At 47.7% G+C, this 12,196-nt stretch overlaps 1 protein-coding gene across 3 annotated transcripts in view; it reads right to left on the minus strand.

Annotated features, from left to right (window-relative positions):
• The window catches only part of LOC310659731 (guanine nucleotide-binding protein G(q) subunit alpha), a 92,243-nt gene extending 88,287 nt beyond the window's left edge, over window positions 1–3,956 (minus strand). The window contains exon 1 of one of the 3 annotated variants that reach the window (XM_083403517.1): window positions 3,820–3,956. Coding sequence is in view for 2 of the 3 variants with exons in the window: in XM_083403515.1 (XP_083259641.1) it covers window positions 2,728–2,863 (136 nt within the window). In the remaining variant the exon portion in view is untranslated. Of the gene's footprint in view, window positions 1–245; window positions 343–2,727; window positions 3,345–3,819 lie in introns of those variants that run through there. The other 2 variants (XM_083403515.1, XM_083403516.1) reach the window with 2 other exon arrangements.
• Window positions 3,957–12,196: the final 8,240 nt, after the last annotated feature.

Genomic DNA, 12,196 nt, shown 5'->3' on the forward strand with positions numbered 1-12,196 from the left:
ATCACTGTATTTTGAGCTAACTCTTCAATACCAAACACATTGACTTGGAGCTGGAGGTGAGCCCAATGTGTTCATTCCCAGGTATGAATGCTTTTGATCAGTCTGACACCTCAATCCTAAAAATATTTACTTAAATGTAAGTAAGTCTCATTGTTTGTGAATGGCAAATTCAGTTGCATCAAAATATTACTGAAAGTTTGCAGATGCTGCAAAAATCAATCCAGCAGGAAAAAGTTATTTCTCACCTCTTTGATGGCTTATTGTCTTAACTTTCACCGAAAGGGCAATCAATCTCAGAGAGGTCCATTTGTCTTTGAATGAACGCATTGCACAATGCTAAATCTACTTGCTAGTCATAGATAAACATCATAGTCATAGATTTCAACTACATTTGTGAAACCACCAGTTTGCTAACAATGGTCTAAATATACTAAGCCCTGCAGTAGATCAATTCATTTCAGGAAAGCTTGTTTAGATAGTGTAGTGCTCAGCAGGAGCATCTGTTAGTTAGACATGAGTAAGAAAGAGGAAAACTAATGTTTTCAAAGAATTATGCAGTATATTCTCACTGTAGGACATCTATTTTCTCATATAATTTTTTTCCTTACACTGGGTAAACCATGCAAGTTTTCAGATAAGCCATACTACTGTACTACAAACTCCCATTTTAAACTAGCACGGCACTGCTATATAGATAATGTGGGAACCAAAAAATCCTAATGTTCACCAAAACTGAAATACAAACAACAGTATTTATATATTGAACCACCTATTATCATTAACTGTGTAAGCAAATTATTACAAAGATCTGATCGTGCTTTCTATCACAAAAAGCATATACATGGGTTAATTTATTTGCATATGTAAACCACATGTTTGTAGTGTCCTAGATCTCAAAATCCACACTTTTCAAAATCTACATTTCCTCCAGTTTCAGGTCATGCCTAACTTCATCTAGGATTGCAGTCTTGATAATGCATGAAATGGGAAATAAACATATCCCTAAGGCAGACTATATGATCCGTAAGTCAAATATAGCAACAATGTGCTATAAATGTTTCACTCAGTCTCCTTACAACAGCACACCCACCCACATTATTTTCTAATCCACCTCCCATGAAGCACTGAATAATAACCCAATTACATGGAGGTCAAAAAGTAAGGGTCCTTTTCTTTTCAGAATTATGTTCTTCTTCACATTCACCATCACACAACAGAAATTAGATGAGAACAAAATGGATACATGTACATGGCTATGCAATCACTGACTATAAAGTTTATTGTTTTCCTAATTGCGAATCAATTTTACTGAATCTTGAAACAAGCTGTATCCTAGATTCAGTTGCTCCTTCTATGTATAAAGCAGAGAAGGGCTTCAATAAAGCAATAATCCATTCATGCTTTTCACACATGGTAGCCAGTTTTATAACACCACGCCTTCTCAACTAGCAGGGCTGCTGCAGTCCCACAAAACCTGAACAGTCCAGATTTTCACAGTCATGAAGCAGGACAGATATTGTGTGAATAGTTCCATTTATACTGCCCTGGAGTCTTATGAGGAAGAGCGCTGTGACAAGAGGGTGCAAGCCCCCTCCATACCTGCCAAAAGAGGACAACTTGCAAGGCAAAGGCTGTTCAGAAACGTTTAAAATCAAACATCCCCGTTCAAACTTTGCCTCCTAAATCATTCTAATTCATCTGGCTTTAAGCGCCTTTGGTGTCAAGCCAGCAGCTCCACAGGGAAAGCCAGCCATTCACAGGCACACCAGGTGTGGGTGGACGCAGAGCCAGGCAATTAAAGCCAACCCACCATCCGAGCGCGGCCCCCTTTCCTTAAGAGCAAAAGGCAAAACCAGGGCCAGGCAGCGAGAGGGGAGTCGCTCCGCGTCCCCAAGGCGGAGGGCGCTCCCCACAATGCAGATGTGAAGCCCCGTCAACATCCACCCTGGGAGGCAACTCCTCCCGCGCACCTCCTCGTTTTCCTCCAGCTTTGTTGACAGGTTCTTTCCCTCGCCGCCTCCCCCCCCCAAAAAAAAACACGCATTTGCCATCCATCTCAGTCGCCGTCTCTCTCCCGCTCCCCCCCCATTCTTCTTCCACCCGCACCCCCGCTTTCCTTTCGCCCACTCCACACGAAGCCCCCCACCCCCGGAATCCAGAGGTCGCCATTCGTCCCGCTACACGCGTCTGATTTGCACAGGGAGAGAGGGACAGACGTGCATGTGGAAGGTGGCAAAGGGGCGCCGCTCGCCTTTCCTCCATGATCAACGCCCCCCCCCCATGAGCATCATCGATGGACGCTCGCAAAGCGCCCGTTGGGAAAGGGAAGGAGGAAGGGGGAGGGAACTCGAGTTTGGCTTGTCTCCTTCTCTCCCCCCCCCCCCGCCTCTTGCACACACCTTCCCCACCACCAGGATCTGATTTCCTACAGCAGCAGCAGCAACGGGCTGCTTTAGCACACAACGGTACAGAACAATAAATCCACATATATGCGGCAGCAGCAGCGACCCACCCCCCCCCTCGCGGCGCGCTCCCGCGCCTCCGCCACACACCCCAAAGTGGGGGGCATTTCCTCTACGCGCAGATCGCCGATCCGCAGGCAGAGCCGCCGCCATCCGCCGCTGTGTGGGAGGAAAAGGCAATGGAGGAGGCGCGCGAGGGGGGGGGCGTGGGGGCAGCAGCAGCCGCCCCGCGATGGGGCGAAGGGCGCCGTCGGGCCAGACTTACCCAGCAGCAGCAGCTTGAGCTCCCGGCGGGCGTCCCGCTTGTCCCGCTTGAGCTGCCTCTCGATCTCGTCGTTGATCCGGCGCGCTTCCTTGGCTTCCTCGCTCAGGCAGCACGCCATGATGGACTCCAGAGTCATTCTTCCCAACTGGTTGAGGCGCAGCCCCCGCCCCCACCCCCAAAACACGCGCCGCCGCCGCCGCGCCCCCCGCCACACAAAGCCACCGACAAAGCAGGGAGGAAGCCCAGCTGCCGATCCCGAGCTGCCAGCCCCCCCCCGCCGCCGCCGCCGCCTCCGCGCCTCACTCCCGGGAAGAGCAGAGCGAGGCGAGCCCAGCCGCTGACACGCGGAGACGCGCGCTCACACGCAGCCGCCACCACGCGCCCCCCGCCTCCCCGGCCGTCGGCGAGCACAGCCTTCCTCGACGCCGCCTCCGGGCACACGCGCGGCTCCCCACTCCGCCTCCTCGCCCGATCATGCACCAAAGAGGGGGAACATCCAGCCGGGGAGGCAGCGGCGAGAGAAAGGGAAAGGCCGTCGCGGGGAAGCAGCCCCCTCTTTGCCCACCCGCCGCCGCCCCCTCTAAGCTGCCTCACCCCGACGTGCCCTCCCCGCCTGCGCTGGCCAAGCGAAGCGCCCCCCGCACATGGGCAGCGCCCACCGCGCCTCCCCTCGCCCCCGCCCGCCTGCGCCCAGAAGCCGCCCGAGGGGGTCCGCGCGGGGCGGGGGCGGCAAGGGCCGGAGCCTCCGGGGGCTCCGAAGCTCCTGGCAGCGAGGCTCCCGCTCCGCTCCGAGGGGGACGCGGCCCAGGACGGCTTTGGCCGCTGGTCGGGCCGGGGAGGAGCGGCTCTTCCTTTCTCGGGGCCGCCTTCCCCTTACTGTAAGAAAAGGGGGGGTGGGCGCGGGAGGGAGGGCAAGAGGGCCGGACGCCTGCCTGCCCGCCCGAGGTGTGTCGCCAGCCGGACTCGGGCGGCTCGGCTCCCCGGGCGTGGCGAGGCAGAAATATGGCGGACCTTTCCTCTCGCTCGCTGCTCTGCGCGCACCACGCTCCCCTCCGCCCCGAAGTGAAATCCCAGGAAAGTAATAAAAAATACCCTTCGGATCCACTGCGCTGCCTTTCTACTGCAACGCAGCAGCAATAACCGAGGGAGGAACGAGCCCTTTCCCCGCCGCACCCGCTACTTAAATGGCCGCGAGGAAGACGGGCTCGTTTTATGAGTCCTCGAGGGCAGGGCTGCTATTGTTGTTCATGGCTCCCCACCGCCAGCTTCGTCGGTTTCTTTCGCCGCCAGCTCCGCCAGATGACATTTTATGGCGAGCCTCTTATTTTTAGAAGGATCAACGACACTGTGGGGGGGAAGCGGGGCCGTGAGAGGCTGAGATGAAGGGGGGCGACCTCGCTGTCGAAGAAATGTTATGTCTGGGGTTGGGGCTTGTGCCTGAGGCTTAGACCCAGCTCCCAAATACCCAACAGGAATTAAGATACAGTGGTACCTTACATATGCTTCAGGTTACAGACTCCACTAACCCAGAAATAGTGCTTCAGGTTAAGAACTTTGCTTCAGGATGAGAACAGAAATTGGGCTCCGGCTGCGCAACAGCAGCAGGAGGCCCCATTAGCTAAAGTGGTGCTTCAGGTTAAGAACAGTTTCCGGTTAAGAACAGACCTCTGGAACGAATTAAGTACTTAACCAGAGGTACCACTGTACTTCTATTGGCTTACGTGCTGGGACTAAGTAAATAGCATATTTTATCATATTTCAGGGCAGGAATGGGGCTTATTTTGTGTGCATCACTCCACTTGCCAAATGGCAGAGCTGACCCAGACAATTTGAGTGTGTGCCATTTTCCCCCATCAGGGCCGTCTGTCAGGGCTTCAGATTACTGTCAGGGAGTTAGGGTTGCCAAGTGCACAGTTGGGATAGGTGCTTACCTGCTCTCTTTTACCACCAGCTGCCTCTGGACTTGAGCCCAAAGCAAGGCGTTGGGCACAGACTGGACCACTTGTTTGCCAAAAGACCATCCTTTGAGAATAGGGTTGCAGCCCGGCAGTAGCGTAGCATGGGTTGTCAGCACCTGGGGCAAGGCAAGCAATTTGCGCCCCCCCCCCCGCTGCACTGTCCCTCCCCCAGATAGTCCCTCGCTCTCTCTCCGCACAGCACCGCACGCCTGGCACCCTCCCCTCCACAGTGGGCGGCGACCCGGCGGCTTGGATCGGATTTGCACAGCCAGCACTGCAGTGAGAGAGAGTGAGTGAGCCAGGTAGGGGCAGAGAGCTGCGAGTGCGAGCGCACCCCCCCAGATGTTGCGCCCGGTGCGACTGGCCCCCCCTGCACCCCCCACGCTACGCCACTGCAGCCCGGCCTGCCCTTTGAGCTTTAACAACAGCTTGATCTGTTTTCACAACATGGAGAATAAATGTACAGCTGAAGGCACAGTTACTGGTTGAAGGGCTGGCAACCCTATGTGAGAAAACAATTGCTATTACCGAAATTGTGCTACCTAGTCCCATGCACATTCACATACAATTCCTGAGGATTTCATTGAGGCTTATACCTAAGTAAAAAAGTACAGAAAACCAGTCAGGGGGAGCAGGGAGAGGTACAGTACTTGGCAATTGGCAGTGCCATTAAAAAAAATACATGGTGGTTGGCTGAAATATGTAACTTGAGCAATGTGAGACTAGTTCTCATGAAGTAGCCAAAGGTGCTTGGCGTTATAGACAAATATATAATGGTTATGCCTGGGTGCTGCAGAGACCCATGTGCCAAATATTTAAATAACCATACCTATTATTTTTGTTGGCTTATTTATTCTTGTATATATCAGTCTGGGCATCTCTAAGGCATTAGTAAGATGAGAAATAAACTCATTCATTTATATTGTTTTTTCCATATGCTGTACATTCCTGGCAACACTTACCATAAATATAACATTAGGGTTCCAGCCTTTGACCCTGTCTCTTTCAACCTTCAACAGCAGTTTAATGTGCAGATATTATGAGGTGATAGTTTATCTTCATGCTGTGAAATGCCTCACACACTGATCTCTATGGCTGCTATTCAAAACAGAAGAGCAAGCAAAGGCTTCTACTTCCTCTGGTCAGTTGGCAACTCTAGACATAGTTAAGCTTGGTCCCCAAAAGGAAGTAATATCTACAACTAGCTTTCTGGAATAAGAACAAGAACAAAGTGTCTCCCTATGCATGCAACGCCCATTGTGAACATGTATGTGATCTTTCCCTTCTCAAAACCCACCTTTTGCCCTAAATCCTCATCAGAATCCATTGCATTGCCCACATTCTTCCCTTCCCCTCTCATTTTTGTCATTGTCTATTTTAGAAGGTAAGTTCCATCTCTTTGTAACTTAGCCACTATGTACACTAATGGTTCTGTATAAATCGTCATCATCAATATAATAATTTACTTTAAAAACAGCTCTTTTGTGTGATTCATATGAGTGTATAATGATGGCAACTATCCTGTAAGAGCTTGTTAAGAAACAACCTCACCATTTCTGCCAAGACTGACTCTTTAAGGTCAGCTTGGGACTTCATGGCCTCCATGACAACCATGGAGATATCTCCAATAATAACTAGCCATATACGTGAAACAAGCCACACGCTGGATTTGTTTTTTTCCACTCCCCTAGAAGTGCTGTAAGACGTTCTCTTTGGACTGAATTTCATACCATTAATCTGCAGTATGAATAAACTAGTCTCCCTTTGGGCAAGCTACCTATGGGAGATTATTTATAGTGAAGAATAATGTTACCTGGTATTTTATATTGCTATCTTTCCTGAATCCTCTGTACATCATAGGATCATAGAATTGTAGAGTTGGAAGGGATCCTAAGGATCATCTAGTCCAATCCCCTGCAATGCAGAAATCTCAAGTAGATCATACATGACAGATGGCTATCCAACCTCTGCTTAAAAGCTTCCAAGGAAGGAAAGTCCACTACCTCTTGCGGGACTCTGATCAACTGTCAAACAGCTCTTACTGTCAGAAAGTTTTTCTGGATATTTAGTCGGAATCTCCTTTCTTGTAACTTGAATCCATTGGTTCAGGTCCTACTCTCTGGAGCAGAAGAAAGCAAGCTTTCTCATCCTTGATGTGCCAGCCCTTAAGCTATTTGAATATGGCTATCATATCTCTACTCAGTCTCCTCATTTCCAGACTAAATATACCCAGCTCTGTCAACTGCTCCTCGTAGGCTTGCTTTCCAGACCCTTGATCATCTTGGTCACCATCCTCTGCACCCATTCCACTTTGTCAACATCCTTCTTAAATTGTGGCGCCCAGAATGGGACACGTTATCCCAAGTGTGGTCTGACCAAGGCAGAATAGAGGCTCACCTTGGCACCAGGGCCACTGGGTATTGGCGAAGCTGGGCAAGGCGAAGCAGGCAGGAGGTGATTGGGATGGGATGGGGGAGGCTGTCTCGCTGCCACTAGCCCAACAGGGGGGAAGGCGGAGGCCAGGAAGGGGAGTCCTGCTCAGTGCTCATGAAGCTTTCCTCTCCTTCACCACCAAGAGGATGGGGAGGAGGCCAGGAAAAGCACTGGAGGGTGGAGGCTCTGGGGTGATCTGAGCCATCACCAGGGTGTGCACCAGGCTGAGAAGAGATGCCCCTCCATGGGCATAGCCAGGTTTTTTGTTGGTGGGGCAGGACTTGGGGGGGGGCAGGACTTTTGTTGGGGAAGGAGAACAGACGTGATTGGTCAGTTAAGTATTTCTATTGTTTTACTTTATGGGGGGGAGCTGCCCCCCCCTTGGCTATTCCCATGGGCTCCTCCCAGGCCTTTTGGAGGCTCCATTCATGTTGACGAGTAAGGAAGCAGCAGCAACTCAGCCCAAAACAGTGCCTCTGGTTTCCTGCTCCCCAGCTCGGAGCCCATCAAGCTGTGCCAACAGGACAGGGCTGTATCACAAGCTCACTGGCTAACTGCCTAGTGAAATCAGAGACGCAGAGAGCTTCTTCCAGTTCTTTTATTTAAATCAACAGAAATACAGAGACCATGAAATATGGTCCCTCAAGACTTTGCTCAGAGTGCCCACTCCACCCCCCTTGCAGTACTTCCTGGCTTCTAAACCCCTCCTGCTGCCTATGATGGCCGGTAAAGGAATCTTTCTGTCTCTGTTTGGTTTTCTTCCCTAAGATACAAAGGGAGCATCTGGTTGTAGGAGAAGGAGGAGGCTCTACCAGGCTTTCAAGTGACATGGTGTCAACTGTATGCTGTACTGTTTCTACCACTCCTGTCTCTGTTCAGGACTGGAGCATCTGCTAGCTTGTTCCTGTTCCTCATCCTCCATTATTTTGCAGCTTTTTTCTTCTGGGTTGTGTCCTGTTTGCCACCACTACAATTCTGGGTCCATACTATCTTCATCTGTTTCTCCACTCCTCCTCATCTGGCCAGTCCCTGACAGGCTGTAAGTTGGACCGTCTCCAACTTTGAATGTGCCAGTACTGTGTACCGTTGAGTACTGCCAGAAAACAAGCACTTACTAAAACCCTTAGGTCCTTTTCACATGTACGACTGGCAAACCAGATGTTCCCCATCGTATATTTGTGCATCTGGTTCTTCCTGCCTAAATGCACAACCTTACCTTTGTCCCTACTGAAATTCATTTTGCTAGTTTGGGCCCAGTTCTCCAATCTTTTAAGGTCATATTGAATCCTGATTCTGTCTTCAGTGGCATTGGTGCCATCTGCAAATTTGATGAGCATCCCCTCAATACCTTCATCCAAGTTGTTTATAAAGATGATGAAGAATAATAATAGGCCCAAGACAGAATCCTGTGGTACCACACTTTCCAGTTTTTGCCAGGATAACGAGGAACCGTTAGTGAGAACTCTTCAGGTTTGGTCAGTCAATGAGCTACAAATTCACCTAACCGTTATCTTGTCCAGTCCACATTTTACCAGCTTCTTTGCAAGAATATCATTCTGCAAAAATTGTAAAGAGAGTGGGGTTGGATTCAAAGGAGTTGTTAACTAACCCACATATATGATTATAACCTTATCACTGAGCCTCCTAACTGTATTGGGCCACTATGTTTTCAGTTTTACAATTTTCTAGGCAGCTAGGGTTTATAATTGTGTTTCCCTTATGATTTGTTTTAAAACACATTACAGTGGCACCTCGGGTTACATACACTTCAGGTTACAGACTCCGCTAACCCAGAAATAGTACCTTGGGTTAAGAAAATTGCTTCAGGATGAGAACAGAAATTGTGCAGCGGCAGCAGCGGGAGCCCCCATTAGCTAAAGTGGTGCTTCAGGTTAAGAACAGTTTTAGGTTAAGAACGGACCTCCGGAATGAATTAAGTACATAACCAGAGGTACCACAGTAGCCTTTTCTCATCTAGCATGTTTTGTCATGCCTACTGTATGACTGGGTCAAAATCTGCTAAATAAACACAACATAACAGACACGGTGATTTCCTTGTCTTAGACTAAATCACTGCCATTTCATGAGAGCTTATTCTAAACATACTTTACAAGTTAACACTTCTCACTAACACTTCCATGTTATCCAGACTAAATTGCATTCACATTCTGTTTTTGATTGTCAGATATCTATCTGTATCAAATTCAGTATGGAGACATATATAATAACTTCCTCTTGATGTCATGTCTACTTTACTATTTTCTGAACGTATTGGAGTCAGCAGCAATGGTGCCCATGAGCCATGAGCACAGACAGAGGCTTTCCCTGTCACCAGCTGGATCACCTTCCTTACTGAAAATGGCAATACTTTCTGACAAGTATCTGCTGCTATCAAAGGCCGACCTTCAATGCAGCAGGATAAAGAGACCTCCTTTAGGTGGCACCATGAGGGAGGGATGAAGGCAGGAATTCAGTTTTGAATGGCACTGTATGATTTTCAAAGTATTGGTCCTAAAAGAGGGGGCACCATTTGAGCTTTGCTTCTGACTGAAAAAAATGTCTACTTACCATATTTTTCCGTGTATAAGACACCCCCATGTATATGGGGACTATTTTTGGGGACTCCAAATTAAGAAAACACCCCTCTGCACTACCCATGTATAAGATGAGCCCCAATTTTAAACCTAATTTTTTGGTAAAAAAACCTAGTCTTATACACTGAAAAATACAGTATATTGACCACCCCAGACTTGAAGGAGTCTGGTGATACAGTGCATTAGAATTCCACCAGAGGGCTGGAGCCTCTCTGACTGGCTACCAAGATAGCTAACCAGAACAGGGTGGAGTCAGCACTTTGGGTGGGTGGGTGGGGAATAAAAGGAGCCGTTTCTGGGAGAGTATTCTCCCTCTTACTGCAGTTCCATATATATATATATTCTGCATATTCCAATTCAACTTAAACATTTATTCGTCTACTTATAAAACTATAGGTTGTTACAATAATCTTGCCAATGTTTACAGTTCCTTTGTAAATATTAAATAAACCATTTCCATTCTTTTATAAAAAGTTTGTTTTCTTGATTTCTTATTTTTCTGGTAAGTTTCACCATTTCTGCATATTCCGTAAGTTTTTGTATCCATTCTTCTTTTGCTGGGACTTCTTTCCATTTTTGGGCAAATAACATTCTTGCCGCTGTAGCCACATACTGTACATGAGTAAATTTCTATACAGTTTGGGTAGTTCTGTCCTAAGCAAAGCTTCTGTTGTTTTTTTAAAAAATATCCTTTTTCAATTCATTATATATCATTTCATTCCCCACTAAGCTTTAACCTTACTACAAGACCTCCACATATGATAAAAAGAACCTTCTTTCTCTTTACGTTTCCAACATTTATTTGATTTTGATTTATACCTTTTTGCTAATTTACTCACTGTTAAATACCATCGATATAACATTTTCGTACATTTTTCTCTTAGACCAGGGGTCTGCAACCTTTAAGACAAAAAGAGCCACTTGGACCCGTTTCCAAAGAAAAAAAAACTGGGAGCCGCAAAACTCGTTATTATAAAAATAACTTTTTTGTCACTTTTTTATTATTTCTTTGTTTGACCCCTCAGAATTACTCCTCCTCATAGAAATAAACGTTAAATTAACAAGTTACCTTTTTTTGTGTGTGTGTTCTTCACTCCCCTTCAAAACAGTGACCAGCGTACATGCCCCTTACAGTGTAGCGGGCGGGCGGGAAGGTGACGTCGGGACGGTGCGTGACTAACGCACGCAGCGCCCCCATGCGACGTCACAGCCAGTACAGCGCCCGCCACAGTGGGGAGTGTCAGGGCGCACAATGCGCCTCCTCCCCTCGCTAGTATCCGCCCCAGAGCCGCGGAAAAGGTGTAAAAGAGCCACATGCGGCTCCGGAGCCGCGGGTTGCAGACCCCTGTCTTAGACCATAGCATGCTGTGAATTTTATATCTGTATTCCACAATCGTTCCCATGCTTCCATATCTATATTATAACCAATATCTATTGCCCTATGTATTAAACAAATCAACCTGATCTTTGTCCATCCTGGCACCATTGTACTAGTCTCATAGCCAGAGGCTCATCTGGGGTGGGGATTGATAAAGTCATGACTCATGACTAGACGAGCATGTTGTTGTCCCACATCTGGACTTGATTTCCCCATTTCTCCTACTTCCTGGAATAGGTCTCATAAACACACGGTTCAGACTGAGCTAGCATGGAAGGGGCAGCAGCATGGAATAGTTGGAGCAGGTGTCTCCAAGCAAGTAGCATCTCAGTAGCATCCCTGAGTGATCAGCACAATCTTATCACTCAGCTCTAGGTTGGTTCTCTGGTCTTATGGTTCTTTATCCTTAAACTGGACTTGGATCAGAGCGCCCTTCAAATAGAGGGCTGACACCTGCAAAGTAGGACACATGGCCACCCTGCAATGTAGCCAACAAGTTATTTTTCATTTTTAAGACTTCCATCCAGGCAGGCAAGAGCCATTATCAGAGATCAAGGACACATTCCAACCAGGTAATGACTCAAGGTTGATGTAAAGCAAGTCTGGTGATGGGTATGGCTAATGAGGGGGTGCACCCTGGGGGTGAGTCGCATGGGACAGATATAGTCTCAGAGGGCCACATTTGGTTCCTCACCTCTGTGCTAGAGTTCTTGTTTTTAATTATCTGGGGTTAGTATCCATGATCAGACAGATCAATTGGCATGTTATGATGCAAAGTACCGTGCTTCTGGTTATTTTATTGCGTAAGCAGACTATCAAGAAGCAATTTTCTGATTCCTTTTTAACACATATCTTCTGATTAAGGCTGCTTTCCAAATCCAGTTATTGTGAAGTTACACTGTATTCAGTGTGATCTCGTTTCTGCATGCATGCAGTTAGAACTGGGGTGTGAAAATTTTATTGGCTCTTTGCGTGTAGATCTTGATGGGAGAATAAGGCTTAAATGGATTAAGATAAATAAGTGAGTAAGAAGTGAAAGATGGAAAGAATTTGCTGACTTAATTAATAATTGGAATACAAAAAGGGAGGTGGGAGGAGGTCAAGGA

Source organism: Podarcis tiliguerta (assembly GCF_965153285.1).
Source record: "Podarcis tiliguerta genome assembly, chromosome: 11".
NCBI classification, from domain to species: Eukaryota; Metazoa; Chordata; class Lepidosauria; order Squamata; family Lacertidae; genus Podarcis; species Podarcis tiliguerta.